Below are 23934 nucleotides of genomic sequence, written 5' to 3' on the forward strand. Positions count from 1 at the left end.
TTCATAAGAAAGGGCTACTGGCGGATACCCGAACGTGGCGGAGAAGCGCATCAGTGTGCTCCATAGCCCTAGGAACCGTTGTGCTCGGGTGTGTGTGTTTCCGGCCGGACAGGTGGTGCTGGTGCCCCGGTTGGGCCATTGAAAACTAAAGGACGCTGCAAGCCGGGAAGCATGTCCAGCTTCTCTCGAGCGCCTCAGGTAAGCTCTCGTGCTTCGGGCAGGATGGTGTGCTCATTACACGCTGGCGAAAATGAAGAGCAGTGGCGCACAGGAACTTAGTACAGAAGCTGAACTTTCAGGGAAGCCGACACCCATAACCACGAAATGCCTTAGGAAGTCACAAAACAGAGGCTTGGGAATCTGGCCAGCACTTGTTATCTTTGTTTTGGTAATCCTTTCTCTCTTCAATCTGCCTTTTTCGTGTGTTTTGTTCCATGCTGAGGGTCCTAGGAGAGAATTTCAGTTAGGTAATAGGTTGAAAGACATGGGGCGAGGGGGGGGGTGTTTATTTTGGTTAAGTACGATAGAGACTGGGAGGCAGGGGCGGAGCTGTACCTGAAATATTGCTTGTTAATGCCAGAAGCCCTGGGTTCCATCCTCAGCGCTCCCGTAAACCTGTCATTTGTGGTGCAGGCATGTTATCCCAGCATTTGGGAGGTGGAGGCAGAAAAATCAGGAGTTCGTGGTCAGCCTTCTGCATGAGACTGCTTCAAAGAGAGAGAGAGAGAGAGAGAGAGAGAGAGAGAGAGAGAGAGAGAGAGAGAGAGAGAGAGAGAGAGAGAGAGAGAGAGAGACGGAGGTGTGTTGACGAGTTTTGACTTAGAAGGACCAAGCACCCAGAAGGGAAAAGGTAGTTTGATTGCTATTCTAATATATCAGGCAAGATATACTCATGGGCAAGTCAGACTAAAACACTGGAGTACTGAGAAACCTAGAGTATGTATTGAAGGATTGAATGTGGGTGAAGGAAGAAACAGGAATTAACTTTTAAGAATTTTGGTTCGGGCAGCTGGAAGGGAACGCTGAAACTGATGCAGATTCTAGGCAGGAGAGAAAGAATCAGATTCTGATACTGTAAGGCTCTCTCTCAGCCTAAGCCTGGAAAAGTGACCCAGAAAGAATTGAAGGCCAGTTTCAGTTTCTGAGATCAAAGTGGCCAACCGAGATAAACCATTTCAACTAAGGTAAACAATTTTCAGAAAAGTACCATCTGGAAATTCTCTGGAAACTCCCCAACACCCCTCCCTGCCAAGAATAGCCCCCAAGACCAACGACCCCTGCAATAGCCAATAACATTTAGACAAGCACCCTTAGCGACCACCAGAGCGAATCCTAACATAGGGCACGCAGCCCCTCCTAACCTTTGCGGTTTTAGCCTTTAAGAGTGGCCTGTAACAGTGACTCCTGGTGCCTTCCTCCAGAGTGAGTGCTGAGGCCCCCTGGCACGCGTCAGCAATAAACCTTGTGCTTTTGCATCAACACTGTGGTCCTCGAGTGGTCTCTCGCGACGACCCCCTACCCGAGTAGACTCTAAGGTCCAACAATAGGTTAATCCAAGATGACTCCTAGCCTACTGACACTTTAAATACAATTCCTTTAAACGTAGTTTTACCTGTCTGTAATGAGACAAATACGGACATGAAAGTAAACATTTTAAAACTTGACAGCAAGTTCACTTGACATTGTGGCATCATTTATATTGTTTATCGAACTTTTTAAAGTGTTAGTCTGCATGAGATGGGGGAAACTTGTCTTTTGCATATGTGTAAGCTTTGCAAAAAAAAGTTTAGAATAACTAATACGGAACCACACGCTTAATTGTATTTTTCTAGCATATAACCTCTGTGTATATGCAGTGAAAGCACCTGGTCAAGATCTTTCTGAAATAGAGCTTTTTTTTTTTTTTTTTTTTTTAAGGTTTGGAGAAACTGAAGACAGTGACTTTCTCAGATAACCTAGAGATGTCTGTTGAAGACAGGTCTATAATACCAAATATTCTGGAGAATGAAGTAGGAAGGTTGTAAGTTTAAGCCTGTGGGGTATACAGAGTGAGTTCAAGGCCAAGCTGAGTAACTTAGTGCAACTCTGACTCAAAAGCATTAAAAGGGGACTAGTGATGTATCTCAGGGTTGGAGTATTTAGCCTAGCACCCCAGGTGTCTGTCTGTCTGTCTGTCTGTCTCTCTCTCTCTCTCTCTCTCTCTCTCTCTCTCTCTCTCACACACACACACACACACACACACACAGAGAGAGAGAGAGAGAGAGATTGAATTTCAGCTATACTTCTCTGATTGCATACTTGTATTTAACTCTCCTAGAACTGAGTTCCTGAATGATCTTCAGTTGCCAATTAGCCTCTCAACTTTCTGCAAATACACCTTACTGTCCTAATGCAATAACTTCAGAACTGGTAATGAAAACAAAATACACTCAAAAAAAAAAATTAGTACAGTCTGTTTTTCAAAGTAATCGTTGGCTTTATATAATATGTATGATGGCATGTAGTAATGTATTTAATTATTTCCATTTTAACTGGATTTCTTTTTTCTTTACTTTCAAGCAATGGGCCACTTTTGCACGAATGTGGTATCTCTTAGATGGCAAGATGCAGCCCCCTGGCAAACTTGCAATCATAGCATCAAAAAAACTTCAAGGATTACATAAGCCCGTGTACCATCAGCTGAGTAAGTATTGTCTTACACTCATCCTTAGCAGCGTAGGTGTGCACTCCATCATCCTTAGCACATGGTGTACACTCTAAAATAGGAACTTTGAGACGTTTCTCTATACTGTGTTTAAGGGCTCTTTTCTTATCCTATATGAAGGTCCCATATTCTATTCCTTCAGGAAGACCTCATCCGGTGCTAAACTAAATTTGAGAGAAGCATCATGTAGACCAGCTCTTTCAGGACAGTCCTATTTGACGCTGCTACCAAATAGAAAATCCCCAGTAGCCCTTACTTCTACTCCAGCAGTGTCCTGATCTGCACTGTAATTGATTTCCCTTCTTACACATCTCTCTCCTCATGACACCATGCCTTTGCATAGAGAGTTTTTAGCAACAGTCTTGCCTGTTTTCTAAAAATCCTCTCCTAGAGAGATAGAGCTAGCTGGATAAGATAAGTTGCCTTTCGCTCTTGAATTAAAGGTTTGCTTTCTGTGTGCTGTTTACAAGATGATAAGACTGTTTTCATTCTAGAAGAGTTCTGCTTGTAGGAATTTTAGATTCACTTTGTTTTCTGAGGCATTTCCTGCGACATCCCAATCTTCCTCTCACTAAAAAGTGAACATTCCCTAGGTCTTTGGACCTCTTCTCATCCACTAAGTGACTGAGTTCTGCATCAGATCCCTAAAACCTATGAATGTGATGATGCTTCCAAATGCCTGTCTCTAGTTTTGACCCGTATGCCACACTCCAAGTCTAGATTTCTGTTCAGTGTGTCCTCTTGGGTATCCAGAAGTCATCGTCAGTAAATCAGCCTGTTCAGAGACATCTGCCTCCTGGTTTTTCCCTACCCAAACCAGCCCAGCCTTTTGGAGGTTTTCTGGCTTAAAGCCGTCTCTACTTCTGTGTTCCTTGACTCTTCTCAGTCTGTGCACCCTGCAGAAGGATGCCGAATTTAAAGCTTAGAAAGCAGCCTACGCACCTCATGTAGCATGTGGCCAAAGCAAATACTCATCAGTGTACTTGTGTGTGTTACTTTCAGATGCTTCATAGGTACAGTCGCCTCTTGTTCTTGCTGGGAGTTTGGTTCTATAGTCATCATGACATCAGTCACATGAGTATTGCATAACATGTCACAAGAAAATGCATGGCACAACATTTCTATCTGTTCAATATCTAACCTTGTTTATGTGAATTTCTGTAACAATCCATATATGTATATGACATGTTTTATCTGTCTCAGAAGTAAGTGAAAATATTTTTTTTTTTTTACTGACTCTGGACCCACAACATTATAACTCACTTGTGAAGTAAGCTTATCTAATAAACATTATGTCTCTGAGCACATCACACAACCTTTCTGTCCTGGGGATATTATATAGTATTCTAGTACCGGAGTTGAGGGGTACTTTAAAGATTGGCTTAACAAAGAATACAAATGCAAAAGCTTCAACAGTAAATAACCTCCAAAATGGGACTGTTTGCATTTGAGAGAGAAGAAATAGCACATTGCTTTCTGTAGCCACAGCTGGCCATGTGTGTGTCAGGCAACTCAAGTTCAAACAGCTAAGGGAGTTTACAAATGTGACTAATGAGATCAACTGAATTTTGAAGGAAGGCGTGAGGAGCATTTATAATATATGGCTATTTTTCTCTTTAAAAAAATCGGCAGACAGAAAACATGGATATTTATAGAATTGCAAATTTGTACAGTTTTTATGACTTGACATGTTTTGTCTGCCCTAGAAGTCAGTGATAAAAACTGAAGGAAGACTTTGGTGGCATTCGCATTGTCCTTCAGCTACACCGCATTAGAGCTGAGACTAAAGCTTAGGCCCTGATTCCTTGTATAGGAAATTCCCCGTCGCTCTTCTGTGTGGTTGGTGTTTCCTATACATTTACTTGTTCTTTAGGAAGGGAGGCAATAAATAGTAAACAGCTTCACTAAACAGCCTTTGTAGACACAGCAGTGATTTAAAAATTGGGGTTAAGCTGGGCGGTGGTGGCGCATGCCTTTAATCCCAGTACTAGGGAGGCAGAGACAGGTGGATTCCTGAGGTGGAGGCCAGCCTGGTCTTCAGAGTGAGTTCCAGGACAGCCAGGGGTACACAGAGAAACCTTGTCTCAGAAAACACACAAACTAAAAACAAAAACAAGCTAACAAAAAGTTGGGGTACTAGCCACCTAGTTTCTGTCCCCAAGGTTAGCCGGGAGCGCCTCCTCAGGAGGCTGTTTGCTTAGATGCTGGCTGTGCTCATCCTGCCGGAGCTGCAGGACTGCCTGTAGGCGTCCTTTCCAGGGACAGAGACTAGCTCTTCTATGGCTTTGGAACTGAATTTTTTAAAGGTTAAGTACTGTTTGTCTCCCTGTATTGAACATGTTAACTATGTCAGCAAAGCTTCTCCTGACCACAAGATGTCACTAGAGTCAAATTTCTAAATCACCAGCAGTTGATAAATTCTTTTAAGAGTCTTAATAAGAAGTTAAGTTTAACAAGCACTTATAACTAGGTATTAGGGATTAGTAAGCACTGTACACATTTTTTTTTGGAAATGAACAGCAAATGGTCAGATTTCCAATAATGATTACAAAGTATACCTTAATGATTATTAAGGTGTCAGAATGTAACATAAGTAATATTTGCACTGCTTGGTTTGTCAGGTGGACCTTTGCAAGGTATTATGGGAAATGGGCTTGTCATTTATAAGTGATTTTGTTTTATCCCCCCTTTCTCTCTGTGTGTGTGTGTGTGTGTGTGTGTGTGTGTGTTACTAGGGATTGTACCTGGGTCTCAGGCATGCTAGGCTAGCACTGTACCTCAAAGATTTGACTTTTGTGGGAAATTCAGGTCAAGGACCAGGTGACAGGGACTCATCAGCATATTATCACAGTCTGATAACTTAAGACCAAAGTTTAAGATAACACAGTGGCCTGTGGCTCTACCCAGGCTCTGATGCCAGAATCCTGCTTGTGTGAGTTTTCTGATATTTGACCTTACAAAATTGGAAGGAAACATATAGGCCAGTGTCAATTTTTATTGTTTATTCCTTATTTTAAACAACAGGTTTTAAATATTTCTCATACCAATCTTACAGTGTATAAAAGCAGAGCTGCATTGGTTGAAGGAGAGAGTCAAGCTTAGTCCCTTGGCCATAAGTCACCATTGAAGGATCCTAAGGCTCTTAGGTTTGGCTTAAAAACCAGTGTCTTAAAGTAGGGCATAAGAGGAAAGGGGTAAAACAAGTTACAAACTAGAAGAAAGTATTTGCAAACCACACAGTTAACAAAGGACTTGGACCTTGACTATATAGTGAACTTCTGAAACAACAATAACATGACCAGCAGCCGGTATACAAAAGTCTAATATAAGCCATTAGGAGAAACACAAATTAAAGCCATAAGCTCAAAAAGCAGTGATAATGAGTGAGAAGGAGAAACATTGGTTCATCTCATATAGATAGAAACATAAAATGATACAATCTAAAAAGCTGATGTAGGAATTCTGACATATTTACATTTAGTACGTGGGCAGAAACTATATGGTCTTTTATTCCAGCATTTAAAATTGGGCTGATAAGTAGCTCAGTGAAGGAAAATGCTTGCTGTGGAAGTCTGGCAACCTGAGTTCAATTCCTGGACCCACGGAAAGGTGGAAGGAGGACCCACTCCAGGAGGCTGTCCTCCAACCTCTGCGTGAGCTCTGAGGCACGCATGTACCTGCGTTCTCACACACAAAGTAACAACTTCTAAACCTTTTAAATGAAGATATTTCTGTTTCATTTAAAAATTAGACAAAAACAATCACACTATAATCAGGACTCTAGCCTTCTATACCTACAGTGGTATTGGTACATAGTTTATGTCAACACAAGTATTTAGTTGTTGCTCCTTTTTTTTTCAAAGTGAGACAGTGGTTTAAAGATAAAGAGGTTTGACATAACTTACTAGGAAAAATTAATCTGTATCTCAGATGTAAAAGAACTTGTTTTCATCTTATTTATTGTTTTAACTAATGCCCATCCAAAGAGCCTGTTGACTTTTGTAAATTTTTAAATGACTCTAGATGTTTTGTACGTATTTAAAGTTTGGTCTTCTAAAAATTGGGGTTTAGTGGCATTTTAAAATATGGTTCTATAATCTTTTTTTTTTTCTAGTACTAGAATAGCATTTAATGTTTCAGATTAGCTAATGGCATGAACAGCGTCATGAACATGTCAACTTGCATGTTGACGTTCAATTTGGTTTTAGATGAACACAAACTTAAAGGTGTGTTTCAGCAGGAGATTGTTACAGTCCATGTATTTTGGTTTCCAGGTCATCTGTCCTGTCCAGTATGTTTACAGTCACTGCTGAGAGTGCCCGTTCAGATGTAACTGGTTACAGTCACTGCTGAGAGTGCCCGTTCAGATGTAACTGGTTACATGGGGCTGGAAAACGCCTTGTGGCAGCAGTTGAGCATGAAGCTGCGATGCTCTATTGTTCTCTAAAATGGAAAAGAATAATAATCGATTGTAATGTCTCCCATTTGTTTCTGATTTGCCCATTGGCAAAACATACTTTGTGCTTTTATGTACAGATTGTTTTCATATTCCTTGCTATTTGTAAAGGAAAACTTGTATCATCCACTTAAAAGGAAGTGTAATAGAAATGTTTAAATGCAAACATTTTAGCACAGAGAATTAATTATCAATGGTAGGAGTGAGGGGAATAATAATAGTTCACCTCTAAAGAATGTGTTGTCATTATTGTCATCTTTTCAATTTCACCTTCTACCTTCTAGTGTTGAGATTTTTGCAGCTGGCCAGCCAACTCTTTCTGTGCTTACATGGTATAGCAAATGAAACGAATGTGTGCAAAGACTGTGTTGGTGCACTGTGATTTTTATTGTTGAATGTGTTCTTAGCACTTTGGTAACTAAATAAACAGGCCTTTTTTTTTTTTTCTTAAGGCTTTGATGTTTTCATACACAGTCTCTGCCTTGTTTCCTTTTAAATCTAGGTGACTGTGGAGACCATGTTGTCATAATCAACACAAGACATATTGCATTTTCTGGAAACAAATGGGAACAAAAGGTGTACTCCTCACATACTGGGTAAGAGAACACCACAGCTGAGGAACACAGTTTAGACTGTGGCTTCAGTAACACTGTGGCCCTTATTTTAAAGGAAAAGGAGAGTTTTAAAACTGGCATCTAAGGAAATATTGCTTTTACTAATGCTGTGTGTATAGTGTAGTGAACCACAACTGGCTATCAGCGGTCTGCGGTGCGTGTGTCTGCTTCCTGTGGTTCACCTTACTGTTTGCGGCACTGGCTGAGCACTGAAGTCTCACAGGAAGGCTAAGGTGTGCTTGCTCTCTAGCTCCCATCTTCTCTGTCACCGTCTCTCTTGAGGAAATGTACCTACCCAGGAGTACTGAGGGCTCCAAGGACAGTGGGACTCCCCTCCATTCTTCCAGCTAGGCCGTCTTTTATGGTAAAATAGATTTTCTTCAAGAACACATCGGTATTGTGGTCTACAGTGTTTACGGTCAGCCAGAACTCCTAAGTTTTTCCCACACATGTTCCTGTTAAGTCTCCTCCCTTATGTGTGTTTTAGTTGTGTTAATCTAATATTGTCTCCACTGTTTTTTATTTGAGATCCTGATTTTGTCATCTATATTAAGGTAATGCATAGTTTCAGGTAAAAGATAAAATTTACTTAAGCCTACGTCTATACTGTCATCCGAGTTAGGTTATAAATGTTAATCTTCCGCTCTCGTTAAAAAGGATTTATGTGTATGAATGTCTTGCCTGCATCTACCTATGTGGCCCGCTTGAGCACAGTGCACAAGGAGGCCAGAAGAGGGCATCAGAACCCCTGAAGCTGCACTTGCACAGTTGCGAGCTGCCATGTCTTGCAAGCAACCAAACCGGGCCGCTGTAGGAACTGCTGGTGCTGTAACCACTGAGCCACATCTGCAGCCTTGATTGTCCACTCTTGATCAAGATTGTTCTTTAATTTCTCACGGCACCTTCACTTTCCATACCATGGCCTCTTTTCCTCTCTTGCCCAAGTGCATCTCTCATGCCTCACATAACTTTGTTTTCTAAAGCCACATTTTGTCCGTTTTTTTCCCCCCATAAAATATGTCCTGGAAATCTTGATACAGTTTCACAAAAATAAACTCACATGCATCTCTAGTAACTTCCACTACCGGCAAATTTCTGAAAATGAAGTTCTACAAAACAAGAAGTCCCAGGGAAAGAAGTGTGAGAAGTCATGAGAACAGTGTTGCAGTGCCTGAAGGCAAGTGTTTCACCAGGAGCCTGCGCCAGTCGCTGCAGCACTAGCTGCCAGCACCACCACGGCAGCCTGGTGTGCACACGCTGCCAGCCAGTGTGTCACTGCACAGTTGCTCCTGCTGCTTTGTAGCACACACAGTTATTTCTTACCTTGATGCCTCTGCATGGGTTGTTCCTCAGACAAAAAGTGTCACTGCACTGTTTGTCAAGGACTCCGGTTTCTCCATTAGCACTAGCCTGTAGTCAACTCCTGGACTGCCTGCCCTATGGCGCTCTGCCCGGGGGATAGTCATTTGTTTCTTTCTTCTGTTTGCTCCTCACCACACCTGGTCTGTAGTGCTTCCTTGTGTTCTTAAGTACTGTATCACAATTATGTGTTCAGAATTTTGCTTTCTAGTCATAAACACTGAATGCATGTGAATTTTAGAAAACAGAGTTTTTTAAAAAGAATAAAAATTCGCTTTCGGTCTAACATTTAAGGATGTCTATAAGTGTATATCTTTTTTCACCTAGTCTAAAAATCTCAGAGAGCTTTTTCATAAAAATTAATTGAGTCATTATATACAGCATACAGTATGATTTACAGTGCTTAGCTATTCTATGTATAAAATGAAAAAAGATAGCGTCTTTACCCAGTAACTTTATAAAATATGTACGTTCATTTAAAATAAATGAATGTCAAAACGAAAGGAACGAATGGGTCTTTTGGCAGGCCTACTGTAGGAGTACATCTGGTTTGTGATGACTGTGGCCATAACATGACATTAAAAACAATTTAATAACAGTAACACTTTGCAATTTTGCAAAAGTGATTCTTTTCATTTGCTCAACAGTGAGGCTTCTGCTCTTTTGTATCACCCTCTTGTGGGGCAGCATTATTGATTTGTTTGGGGTTCTGTGAGGCAGACTTTGATGAAGCCCAGGCCTGTCTTGAGCTTGTTATGTGGCACAATCTGGCCTCGACCTCCTGATCCTCCTGCCTCTGCCTGCAAGTGCTGGGCATGGAGAGTGCTGCTCAGCAGCTTCCTAAGCACTGTCTGTGAGCTTCTGGTCTATGTGGGTGCCAGTCTGTCATACTTCTTGTTTTATATTAACTTTATGATGGTATTTAGTGTTAATTAATGTTTATATAATTCAGCCTAGCTTTTCCATTTAAATTCTTTTGATTGCTTGTCTCAGAAAGCCCTTTCTCAACAAATAATTTATGAATGTTGACTTCTCTTTTTTTTTTTTTTCACTGTTGAATTACCTTGTCTAAATGAAATGTATTGAAATATATTGACATGACCGACTAAAAGTCATGTCATCACTCTCGTCAGCACAGGACCCTGTCTTATTTACCTGTGCCTCTCTAACACACAGCAGAACAGACACTTAGGAAGTGTGTTGAATTAATTTATATGAGAAGCTTGTGGCTGTCATATCAGTCAGTTTTCACTTGGTGAGAATCAATTGCATATTGCATTACTGAAGTTATTACTGCCTTGGGATTTGTATTAGCTTCCCAGGTACTTCAGGAGACAGTCCATAGTCCTGAAATATAGCATGGGAGGCACTATGCTTTAGAACTTGCCAGCCCAGGGTTAAAAATAGGAAGATGATCTTTAGCATAGACACGACAAAGCAGTTTTCCACGAGGGGAAAGACTATAGGCGTAGATGTCTAGACAGTGTTTCTTTTTCTAAAACTGAAATTCCATGAACCAAGTAAATTGTTTTGGTTTGAAAATAATCCATCTTGCTCGGTAAATGTTTAACTTTTTTTTTTTCCAGTTTCTAATGTATAGTTTCCTTGATTATCTTAAAATATTTTGCGAATTTCTTGAAAGTAACTTAAATTTGAGTAATCCTAATTATTTTTTATTTTTTTTTAGAATCCATTGACTATCTTCTTTTTGTAAAAACTATGTATTTTTTTTCTTTTATTTAAAGTAATAAGCCTTTAAATCTGTGTATTTCAGTTTCTTACAATTTTACAAATGCAATTTTCTCCTTGATGCATAATCTTTAGTAAAATTAGATGGGGCAGATAACAATTTTTAATTAGATTGACCAATAAACAGACACAAAACCAGCATCTCACTGTTGTGCTGAGAGCCACTGACAGAATCTCGTCTCTAGGTCTGTATCTGGTTACCAGGCTAACTGCAGATTGCCCATTTAAGTCTGATATTTGATCTGAGCACCAGGAAATACATGATTTATTACCTGGAGCCAACACATAGTTCCTAGTGATCGTTCACTGACTTTTAAAACGGTATAGTTACCCGTGTAATGAACTGGCCAGATTGTTGGTTCCAGCCTGTGATCCCAGAACTTGGGAAGTGGAGATAGAAAACCAGGAGTTGAGCATCATCGGCAGCTCTGTGAGGAGGCAGGGACTATCCTGGGCCATGAGACCATGTCTCAGATAAGAACTTGACTTCAGAACCAAGTGTTCTGCCACCGTGTTCCCCGGTCTCCACACCTACGTTGTGCAGTTAGTCTAACTTGGTAGGGAACATAAGTTGTTCTGGTTCATTGCTATTTTTTTTTTAATAAATGAGTGGTAATCTAGGTAGAATGAATGGGTAAGAAAATGAATGAATGAATAACAAAATTCATGTGAAAATAATTATGCCAAGAAAGTTTTCTGAGATAACTATGAATAGTCATAGCCACTTAATAATATTTCAGATAGTATAGCTTACTTAATTTCTTTTTGATTTATGTGTGAAAGTGGACATGTGCTCATGCCACAGCATATATGGAGATCAAAGAAAATCTCGGTGTGTTGATCTTCACCTTCCACATGGGTTTGAGGCAGGATTTCTGGTTTTTCTGCAGTGTCTGCCACTCTTGCTGGCCATGAGCTTTTGGGTGTTGTCCTCTGTGTGTCTCCCATCCCTCTGAAGGGCACTAGGACTACAGATGGCTGACCTGCATCAGGCTTTACATGGCTTGTGGGGGTACAAGCTCAGGTCCTCACTGTCGCACATCAGGAACTTCCTCACTAAATCACTTCCTCAGCCTCCTTCCTGTTTTGCTTTATGGTTTGTTGTTTGGTTGTTAAGGAAAGACATCTGGAGCTGGAGAGATAGCTCAGCAGTTAAGAACTCTGGCTGTTCTTCAAGAGGACCTGGGTTCAGTTTCAGCACCCACATGGCAGCTCACAACCATCTACAGCTCAAGTTGCAGGTCATCTGATGCCCTCTATGGCCTCCATGGGCATCAGGCACACATGTAATGCATAGCCATACACACATTAATGATAAATAATAATAACAAAGTTTTAAAAAAGAAAGGCACCCTGAGGCTGGGGAACTCTTCAGCCATAATAGCACTTAATGCTCTTGCAGTAGGCTCCCAGCACCCACGTGACAGCTGAGACCTGCCTGTCACTCCCGTTCCGGGGAACCCTAGGCTTTCTTCTAGCTTCTGCAGGCTCCCCACACGCACACACAGGGCACGTAAATACATACAAGAGCAATATAATCTTTAAAGAAAGATATCCTTTATTACTTTGATTTATTTTGTGTTTGTGCACACAATGTGTATGTGTGACTCATCTCACTGATTCCATTGCTATTTAATCTTTAAGACCTAATGAACATAGCTTGTTAGAATCATTTTGTTATTATGAAAAAATGATCAGCTTAAGAACATGTTTTTTTGTCTTTGAACAGCTACCCAGGTGGGTTCCGGCAAGTAACCGCTGCGCAGCTTCACCTGAGGGACCCGGTGGCGGTAAGCCTGTTTTTGTGTTGGTTATCTGAGCAAGACTGATTCAGAATGTTTTCACCGTGCCCCTTCTAGTGTAGGCACCACTCAGGACAACACATGCTTCATAGTATTACACAAAATTTGAGGGGTTGGGTTTTTGGTTGATTGGTTGGTTGTTCAAGACAGGGTTTCTCTGTGTCCTGGAAATCACTCGGTAGACCAGGCTGGCCTGGAACTCACAGAGATCTGCCTGCCTCTGCCTCCCACGTGCAGGGATTAAAGTCATGCGCCACCACCACCGCCTGGCTACACAAGTTTTATTAATGTCATATTCATTATCACTCAATTCTATTTCCTAATTATTATCATTAGTTACATTAACTCAAAGAATTTAGATACTTATCTTTTTTGGCACATCTGACATTGTCTAGAAAAGATGAGCTTGCTGCAAATACCTTAGGAGAAAGAAAGACCGAGGGATATAATGTATTTGCTTAGTATATTTTAAGCTTACCAACTTGTTTGCCTGATTCATTGTCTTATTAAAGGTTTTTTTTATTAGTTCCTAAAGTCTAAGTTATGGGTTTGCTCACTTCTGTATATCAGCATATCTATATATCAGTTGGGAGATTGTATATTTTGAAGGTTTAGTGTTAGATGAATTTACATTTGGGATTATAATTTTGCAGAATAATTAGATCATAGATCAAGGTCAGTGTGTTTGGCCTTCTTTATCTCCAGTGATGCTTCTTACCTTGAGGTCTGTGGTTCTCCTAATTTGAATATATCTATATCAGTCTGCTTTTGATTTGCATTTACCTGGCATTTCATCTTCTATGATTTAGACTTTCTAACCTCTTCTGACATCCACTATCTCTCCCAATACTTCATGGAGGAGGAAACAGATCCCAGGAGTAAGCAAATAAGAAAAAAGAAAACACACACACCAACTTTTTAAAAAAGTCAAATGATATCAAGATAAATGACAAGAATATTAAATTGGAAGGGCTAAGCCAGTCTTGCAAAGGTGCATGTGTTAGGCATTAAACCCAGAGTCTAGTTGATATGAGGCAACTGCACTACCACTGACCTGCATCCGTAGTCCTACAGGTTTTTAATGAACACTATTATTAATTAAGTAAACGTTTATTATTGTTAAAGATATGAAATGGACACTCTTATTATTATTAGGAGTGGAGCTCTCACAGGTGGGGGCATGGGCAATGACTCAGTTCTCTTTAAGGGCCTGGCCACTGGGAACTTGACCATACTCCAGTGGCTATATGGGCAACACAGATTGGACTTGATGTTTGTTCTTTTTCTTTTGGGGAGGAGGGTAGACCTGGGAGAAATAGAAAGCAAGCACGATTGGGGTGAATTGTATGAAATTACCAAATAATAAAAATGCCATCTTGGAGAAATAATTAATAATATTATTAATATTTATTATCATTTGAATGATATGCTTAGCAAAGTTCTAATCCATATGTTTGTCCCACTACTGCTAAAAATAAAGTCTCCTTTTACAACTTATTTTTTCCTTCCTGGGTGTCAGTAAACCTGGCCTTTGAACTATACTCATAGAAGAAATAGCCCTTTAACCTTTGGTGACTATAAGCTTTTTTCTTAAGTGCATTTATAAGTGAACAAGGTATTACTCCAAAAATACTCTTATTTTTATAAAAATGTTGGGGGGAGAATAGATGTGTTGGCTGTCATGATGCAGCTATTTAGCGCTCCCTCGAGTTTTCTTCATGAAATACTGGAGAGGGATGTTCTTTGTAGTAAGGCCTGGCAACCATTTAGCAGCTCCACATGGCACCGGCTCGGTATCATGCATGCTCAGACATCGCTGCTTAGGAAACAGTGCTCTGCTTTGTAGCCAGGGTGCTTTACACTGCTGCGGGTTACTACACTATGTTCTACTTGTTTGCTGTGGTTTGTTAGAAAAATGGTAAGGCTGGATGGATGATGTTGTCTAATATAACTGTTGTAACAAACTAGAGTTTAATTTTAAAACTGGAGTTAATTTTAAAGACTGAAAAATTAGCTTCTGTTTTCTCTGGGTATGCTAACTGTACACTAGGAGGCAATATAATTCAACTTTAATATTGACACTTGATAAGTTTATAAAAAGTGTTTTAAGCTTTTCTTACTTTTTAAGTTACCCTGCAACAAACAGGTTGGATGATGGCAATTATATACATGTATGTTTATACTTTGTCATAATTTTAGTTTTGATGAACAAAATTTGAAACTTAAATCAAAATGTTTAGTGAAGGCTTATAACATATTTAAACTTATTTCTGTTATTACCTCATTAAAAGACCTTAATATGCTAACACTTCATTTATTTTTTTTTTTCTGTGTATGAGTGTTTTACCTGCATGTATGTCTGTGCACCACATGTGTGCAGTGCCACAGAGGCATGTGTCATCCTAATGACTTATGGAGAAAGTGTATTTTGAGTGTTAGTACGTGTGCTGTGTTTCTATCCCAGTGCATGTGCTGTGTTTCTGTCCCTGGCAGTAACACTGCTTACTGTGAATTCCAGTGCAGCATTGGAGAGATGATGAAATTAGGTCACTCTTTATCTGCAGTTGGCTCTCTCTGCTACAGCATCATAAATACATTGTTAAAGTGCACCGCACTGACTACTATACAACCAGTAAACTGTTGGGGAGTGTTCTCTGGGACCATTGCTGCTGACTTGTGTCTTACTGTCAGTGTAACTGTACTCGGATCAGTTTGTGAACTTACAGCTCACTCCCTCCTGGAGATCCCCTTCCGGAGGAGACAGGATTCAGATCCCACAGGTATTTGTATAAGCTTAGACAATGACTTGTGTTGAAAGCTTGCACATAGAAGGTTCTGGCTAGTCCCTTCCATTTTCTCTTTTACTCAATAAATAAGCAAGTAGCCCCTCTAGGAAACAGCAGTGTATAAAGTAACAAACATCCCTCTCCAGCTCTCCCGTGTTATTTACTTCAGTCTGTCTTTCCTGGGTTCACACGGAATCTTAGCCATTGCTTTCACCGCCATCTCTAATTGTATTTGCTTTCAGTCTATCCTGACTCTGCTCTTCTGTTAAGCCCTCGGTATATTTGTTTTCAGATTGTGAAATTAGCTATTTATGGCATGCTGCCCAAAAACCTGCACAGAAGAACCATGATGCAAAGGTTGCATCTTTTTCCAGATGAGGTAAGTTGGTGGCACTGAGAACAGTGTCTTTCCTTGGGGCTCAAAAAGGCATCGTTTCCTGCTTTCACACAGTTGCCACAGGTTTACTTTCAATAATTGTATCTCAACTTCCAGCATATTTATTGTATTTAAAAGTGAACATAATGCACATACACATGGGCATATGCACACTTAGACAGTGGTAATTATTTCCACCTTAAATCATTAAGTGACATATCATTGAGCTAAAAATCAAGAAGATCTACAAATTCTGTTTGAGTGTCAGTCACTGCTTTCTTTTTACTGGGCACTACTATGTGTGCACTGTGAAACAGAGGTCCTCAATGGATAGTTTCATCAACTATGAAAAATAAAAGTGATTTAGATTCACTTTCTGTGATTAATAGTAGTAAGCTTTCGATGGATACGGATTAATAACTCTGGTTGTTAAGAAGTGCCTGTGATTTAACAAGGAGTTTGTTTGTTTGTTTGTTTGTTTGAGACAGGTTTTCTCTGTATAGCATTGACTGTGCTATGCTCACTCTGTAGACCAAGCTAGCCTTGATCTCACAGTGATCCACTCTGCCTCCCAAGTGCTGGGATTACAGGTATGCACCACCATACTTGGCTTGACAAGGATTTTTAAATTATGATTTGTACAGGCTGTCACTGTCTGTATAACCAGCTAAATTCAGAGTAGGAAAAGTAAAATTCGGAAGGCAGTGACATGGCGCATCCACTCACCCAGCTGGAAAAGTGGAAGGGTGAACCAAGTGAGCTCAGTGTTTATAGCAGACAAGAAATGAATAAATTAATTACTGCTTTTTACGATTAAATTGCCAGGGTGGCACACATCTGTAATCCAACACTTGGGAGGCCAAGGTAGGATGATCACAAGGTCAAAGCCAGCCTGCGCTGCCTAGAGTGTGTGTTGTCTAGCCTGGATACAGCCTTGTCTCAAGAAAACAAGGATCTACAGAGCAAGGGAGGGAGGGTGATGACAAGGTGCCTCTCTGGTCTATTGTATTTTCCAGGGATTTATACAAAGTGCTTTAAGGATTATGGGGTTTTTCCTTGTTCCTTTTGCTTGTGTTTAATACTAAGTTTATTGTTTACTAATAGGAAATATACTTAAGATTTCTAAGTCCCAAATATATTTACTATAGGATATTCCTGAAGATATCCTTAAGAATTTAGTGGAAGAGGTTCCTCAGCCGCGGAAAGTACCTAAACGGCTGGACGAGTACACCCAAGAGGAGAAGGACGCCTTCCCGAGGCTGTGGGCTCCGTAAGTGCCTTTTCCTATGTCTGCCCGCTCTTCTGTCTTCACCTGAGCTTTGGGAAATGATAATATCCTTGAAGGTGGTAGGAGTGAGCAGTTTCTTATCCCCTCTGAAACCCAGCAGCTATTAACTTCACATAACTGCAACAGAGCTGTTGGCCTCGTAACCTTGCCAGGTACATGCAGGTGGTATTAGCTGCTTCACTGAAGCAGCCTTATTTGGAGTGACTGTCTCTTTTCATGGTAACTCCACTGTCATTTTCCTGAGTTTTCAGATGGCTCTGTAAGACAAAAATGTGCCCTCATGAAAAGTCCATTGACTCTGGAATTTCAGTTTTGATCCAAGAAAAAAAAAATAGAATGTTTTCCTCTCTTCCATACAAATTTCCTATATCTTGTGTCCATAATGATAAGGCATCTTCTACCTAATTGTCTCCAGGCTTTTTGACTTAGAAGTACAGAAGACGTAGTGTGTAACTTCACTTTGTCAGGCAGTGCCTCTTGCAGTCCTTACCTGGCTTTGGCTCCTACTGTGGCTTTTCCTGATCACTGCTGGGTTTATCCTCGTGCGGTTCATGTGTGTGCACTTGACTGTTTAGTGTCTTGTGTTGCTCACTAGATTTCACAAGCACACTGTGTCCTTGTTTTGCTTAGTGCTGAGCACAGCACCCAACACACTACATGAGTACTCAGCAGATGCTTCCCAAGTGAAGTCATGAAGAGCCATAATTTTTTTCATCAGCTTTTGTAAGTGAAGTTCAAAAAAAAAAATGTCTAGAGCAAACTGAAACAAAACATTTTTCAGTATTTGTCTTCCTATATTAATAACAGTAAAAATAGCAAGAGGTAAGAAAGCATTTGCAGCACTTTACAAGTAATTACAGCTACTTACCCTCTGAGCAAACTAAGTTACAGTTTGCTCCCCATTTTTTATAAATTGGAAAGTATAGGAGAAAGAAATGGTGACTAGGGATTGAGCAGACAGGAACCAGCTCCTAAGTTGTCATCCCAAGTGGAGCACTGGAGAGCCCTGCTACCTCGTGCATCTGTGGTATCTGGTGTGCCGAGCTGTCAGTGTGTCGGCTACTACTGCCTGCCTTCTGGGTATAAGCACTGAACAGCCCATTCATTCAGCAACCTGCTCCTAGAGAGTACCAGCCACAGGTGCTCAGGGCTCAGGGACTGTTTCTGAAGAATGCAGAGAGGTGCCCTTCCCTCATGGTAATCTAGAAGTTGCCATTCGTGACAGCTTCCATACTTAGGTTTAGGTCTTGCCACTCTATGGCCTAAGTCTAAAGCCCTAACTGAGCCTGTTTCCTCTCTTGCATTCACATAGTATTAGAATGCCTGTTAATACAGCATTTTTATATCAGAGGATCTAAGTAGAAAAAATGCTGTTCCCAGATACTCAGTTTTGATAAATTACATCCTAAAAAGGTAAATAATCTTTGAAGTCCCATCACGTTACCTTACTGTAACAACATCCCATAAATGTAGGCATTCCTGTACGATGTTCTTACAGAATCATCATCAGAAATAAGTGTATACTCATGACCAGGAGAGTCGTGATAGCATTTTTAGCCAGATCTACCATGGGTGCAATTAAATCAAATATATCACCAAAAACCTTTTCTGAACTTGAAGTTATAATATATTCTAAAGAGTTTGACCAAAGCAGTGTGGATTATAACATTCAAAACTGTCTATTTAATATTCTTAAATCAAACAATACTTGTCATAACTGCTTATTTATGTAACAAGGTAACTGAGTGTCTCCATTTTGTAAGTAGACTTGAAAAGGCTTCTCTGTAATAATTTTTAAGGAGGTTTTTTTGTTTTTGTTTTTTGTTTTGGCGGGGTAGGGAGGGGCGGGTTGAGGCTTGGAACCACTTGGCTTAGTTCTGAGTTCCTACTGTGGGGATGGGTTTTCCTGCCTTCCCTTTGTATTCCCCTGGAGCAGGAATATTCGTTAGATGACGGGTTCTTCTTTATGGCTCATTAAAGTTGTGGTCTTTTCTCCTAGGTAGTTATGCAACACATGGTAACTTCTATTGCCAAAATAGCAAATGGATATACATTTACTGAAATTTTATCATGGTGTGGGTATATTAATCATTTAACATAAATTCATTCAAAATGTCATTTTCTCTGCATACTAGGGCCAATATCGGGTCCAGTTACTAGTGCCTATACCATTGAAGTTTAGCTCTAGTTCTAGTAAATTCTGTGTCCTTTTGAGGTAGAATTAAAATATCTCAAATACCATCCAATTCAATGCACTGAAAGTGGAATTTCTTATTGAATGTTCACCTTTATGAGAAGAAAATCTCTCTCCTTTTGGAGGAAGAACTTACTTGAAATAAGCTTTTATTCCACCAAAAATAACTGAGCCAAGAATATAGCCTCCCTTTGGAATGCAGTCATTAGAAATTACTCAGGGTCGACCCATCTGATGCTGAATGTGCAGAGACAGGGCAGAAACACGTGTGCCTGCACCACACCAGGAGTGACACACTAGGGAGTACCTTCGTGTGTGTGTGTGTGTGTGTGTGTGTGTGTGTGTGTGTGTGTGTGTGTGTGTGTGTGTATTTAGGCCTAGACAGACTGTGGTTTACTGCCTAAAGTACTTTGAAATTGTCACTTCTGATTTGTAAGACTGGTTTGAAAGTGTTTTAGAAACGCTACCCTTAAGGGTTTCTCAGTGAACAGTTACTTCTATTTTAAAGTAGAAAAGTAATCTTTTACTTTCATCCAGGAGAAAATGAAATAATGGTTAATGAAGAAATATACTTTTTTTTTTTTAATCTTTCAGACCTGATGATTTTCGGATGTAGGAGAATGAAAATGGTTGAAAATAACAGCAAGACACTGAATGCTTCATGAGGTGTTCCCATGACCCACGACAGAGAGAAAACAACCCTGGAGGTCACTGTGGGGAGCACTCCAGAAGCCTCGCCTCAGCGAGACATTGTAGTGGAATTCACTACCTAATTTACAGACGTGACTTATGTAACCTGCTTTAAGTGTTGTACATGTTAATAAAGTGCTTACTTGGTTATCCATTCACTATGTCACTTACTGAAAACAGGAAGTAGCCAGAAATCTCCATCTATGCCTTTTCTCACAGAACAGGGCCCTCCTCCTCCACCCATGAGCACTGCCATCCCTCCCTCGTCTTTTCATTACATATTGTATCTAACCCCGTGTTCTGCAGAACTCATTAAGCTAGCTGAGTGCGGGAGTGTTTGCTCTCAGGTCTATATGTGCTGCTGTCACCTTTTCCTGTGTCCTGGACAGCCATTCCTGTCCTTTATGGTCTAGGTAGATGCTAGAAGATGTAGGAGGTTACGTGATGCACCTTTTGTGAAAGGTCAGCCATGCTGGATTTGGGCTGTTTGCTGAGTGGCTCCTTTTGACTCACCTTATGCTACCATGAATAACTTCAGTTAGCTCATTGGTTCACCAAGCCATGCAAAGGGGAAATCATTGTTCTGGTTTGTTAGTAGGTCAGTCAGTCTTACAGAAGCCTCAACATACGTGTGGCTTTTTCTGCTGTTAGCCAGGTATCACATTTTATACACGTGAAAGCCAATATGTTTTATGCCCTGTGGTGCTCAGAAGCCGGTTGCTAAGGCCTGATAAGGATGGGACTGAGTGTGCAGAAATGCAGCCGTTGGGAGAAGAAAATTGTCACTGAAGCCAGTGAGGAAGACATCCTTGCTAATGTTCTCAGCCACCACCATCTGGTCTGCATCTTTTCATACTGCATGTGACATAACATTTACATGACTACAAGAGCCTTCCAGCTGAGTAAGCAAGTAGTCATGACAACGATTCATGAGAGGCTCCAACAGCAATATCTCATTTGTAGTTTTGTTGAGACCAGACTCAGCATTATTTCAGTCATTTAGGAAAATATACTACGGCAAACACCAAAAGTCTCAAACAACTTTAAAAGATTAAATATAAAAGGATTTAACAAATGTTATGAGCGAGAGTTAGAAAAAATGTGGTCAGAAGGGTTTGGGCTAGGTTACCCAGGGTACTCAACTGCTGGTGTAGTTGAAGGTGAGCATTGGCGAGTTCTGAAGTCTACATGGATATGTCCTCAGAAGGAGCTGCCTCAATTTTGGAATAAACTATAAGAATCCAAGAGTTTGTCTCCTGAAGATTTTAATGCAAACACCCATAGAAGCCCTTCACATTCAGGCTGATGGAAGTCTGATATGGCGCCTTCTCCACTTTTGTCTTTGAGTCGTTTCCTTCTTCATTGCCTGGGCTCTCTGCAGAGCCAATCCTGAATTTCGATATCATTTGTATAATTCTGTAGTAGCGTGTAATGCTTTCCTTTACTAGAAAGAACCTTGACAGCCATCACTTTATAAAGTGATAATTGATTGTTTTGCCCTAATAGATCCTGGATTAGAGCTAAAGGGAATGTCTTCAGATGAGAAAGCCAAAGGCTTTAGTCATTTTACACAATTAACTTTTTATAGTGTCATTTATTTATTAATTCTTAGTTGAGAGGATTGACAACTATAAGCACAAGGAAAATTCTTCAATAAAAAAGCCAGATTTTACAAATAGGTTTAAATATGTCTTCACTAAGATGAAATCACTGTAATTTAACAAAAATGCTCCAAGAAGGAAGTAGGAAGTTCCCCTGTGAGGACAGTGGCTTTCTGACTGACGGTCACAGCAAAACCAAGAGAGTTGGAAGGATGTAATGTCCTCCAGATTAGCATTATTATCACTCAGGAATATGCCAAGGGAAATGCCAAATATAAACATTTTAAATACCCAATTCCAAAACATTGAAGAAACAATGCAAGAAATGTTGAGCTACCTACTGGGGTGATCAGTAGTCAATGCAATTGATAGTTGTCAGCATTTTTTGGAGTCCAGGGGATGTGTTCTCAGATGGAATTGGCACATTTCATATGAGAAATGGGAATCTAAAGCTCTCCACGTCGTAGAATTGGAGTCGTTGGAAGTACCTGGATACAGTGCTTTTCCTTCAGTCAGAATCGTCTTTCATGTGATGTCTTTTTAGTTGATGGAACCATCTGATTTTTCTCATGCTTCAAGGAAGACTACCTAATTCTACCTAATTCTGGATTGTTAGTTACCATATTTAAAAGACCTTTATACTAATGTATTTCCCTTTAATAGAGATGGCTCGTATACTTTTTACTTACTTTTTTTGCATGCCAAGTCCTAACTTTATATATATTTTTTAATTTTTTAAAGTTTTTATTGTTTTAAATTGTGTGTGTGTGTGTGTGTGTGTGTGTGTGTGTGTGTGTGTGTGTGTGTGTAATATAAGTGCAGGTGCCCAGGGGCCAAAGGTGTCAGATCATCATGGAGCTAGAGTTGAGATTAGTGTGATCTCTGTGATGTGGATGCTGCGACATAAACTTGAATTCTCTGGAAGAGTAGTGTACTCTCCAGCTCCAAAAGTCAAAAATAAATAAATTTAAACATGCACTACGGCATTCTCCCAGTTGATGTGTAAATTAAATCCAATAGCAATGAAAATCCTCGAGGTGTTTCTATATATTCAAATTACAATTCCAAACCACACTATTCAACTTTCATTCATAATAGTTACAACAATCAAATTTGTCCTGTATTGGCAAAAAGAAAGACACTTAGTTCAATGGAACACAGAAGAGAAGCTATGGAATACTACTCAGCTATTAAAAACAAGGAAATCCTGAAATTTGTGGACAAATAGATGGGACTAGAAATGATCATAATGAGTGAGTTAACTCAGAAGCAGAAAGACTCATATGGTATATACTCACTTATAATTGAGCACTAGCCCAAAAGGCACGTCCCACGAAAGTCTTCACTTACCAGGACATTGGGATAGATGTGAGGACATCCTACTGAGACTCTAGGTAAGAGAAATATAGGAGATGGGGAAATAGAAGGACCCAGAGGGTCCTAGGGACCTATAAGAAGAACATTGTGATGGGTGTATTGGGGCCCAGGGGCGTCTGCTCAAACTATTGCACTAACCAAGGACAATACAATAGTAAACATTGAACCCCTACTCTGATCTGCCCAATGTACAGGACATTCTCCACAGTTATGTGAAGACCAGGGACTGACTTTGACAGTATTTAATAAAACTTTATTGTAAACAGAATCAAGCAGTTTTGTCTCCAGATACAGAATTTTAACCTTAAATTTTTCAATAATTCTTGTATTACAAGCAATATATCAGTTATAATCCTACCCACTTCCTTTGTGCTTAGTGCTCACAATCTTTCCATGACATTTTGATCCTCTAACATTTCTATCCAGTTTCATTTTGGAACAATTTCTCTTATCAGCCAAAGCCTTTTCTTTTTTCAATCAAAAGCGTCCTTTCTTCAGTGTTCTTTTGCCAAAGTTACACTGCACACCTGTAAACCTTATCTTTTTTTACTTGATAATGTTTTCATATCATCATTATTATTGTTACTTTTATAGAATTTAGAAGACAATTTATAGACATTTTATATAAAAAACACATGAAATAAAATACATATATATAAAATCTTTAACTTAGAACTTGTTGTGGAAGAGAATCCTTTTCAAGATCTATGCCTACAATATTGCATGTCGTTACTTAGTGAAGCATTTATTTTACGAGTAATGACCCTGCCGTTATCTAAACTCTGAACAAAAATTGGGTCAAAACTTGATTATGGGGTTTTCTGAGTTATATTGGACCCTATGGTATTCACTAAAGAAATTCAAATCACTCTACTGCTGTACAAAACAGCATTGATGACTTTCATCAGAAATGCCCACTAGTAAGAGCCTAACCCTCT

General features: G+C 39.9%; 1 protein-coding gene across 1 annotated transcript; it reads left to right on the forward strand.

The window, feature by feature from the left end:
• The first annotated feature begins 23 nt into the window (after positions 1–23).
• Positions 24–20070, forward strand: Mrpl13 (mitochondrial ribosomal protein L13). Its single transcript, XM_051159654.1, has 7 exons — positions 24–198; positions 2560–2683; positions 7663–7756; positions 12612–12672; positions 15763–15849; positions 16995–17116; positions 19923–20070. Exons 1-7 carry the CDS (start codon positions 172–174, stop codon positions 19942–19944), a joined length of 537 nt encoding a protein of 178 aa, XP_051015611.1. The 5' UTR covers positions 24–171; the 3' UTR covers positions 19945–20070.
• The last annotated feature ends 3864 nt before the right edge of the window (positions 20071–23934 follow it).

This window comes from Acomys russatus, chromosome 17, assembly GCF_903995435.1.
Source record: "Acomys russatus chromosome 17, mAcoRus1.1, whole genome shotgun sequence".
NCBI classification, from domain to species: Eukaryota; Metazoa; Chordata; class Mammalia; order Rodentia; family Muridae; genus Acomys; species Acomys russatus.

Coding starts and splice junctions, on each gene's coding strand:
- Mrpl13 (XM_051159654.1), top strand. CDS start 172: ATGTCCAGCTTCTCTCGAGCGCCTCAG. Junction 12,673..15,762: donor ACCTGAGGGACCCGGTGGCG/GTAAGCCTGTTT, acceptor ATTTGTTTTCAG/ATTGTGAAATTAGCTATTTA. Junction 17,117..19,922: donor TTCCCGAGGCTGTGGGCTCC/GTAAGTGCCTTT, acceptor TTAATCTTTCAG/ACCTGATGATTTTCGGATGT.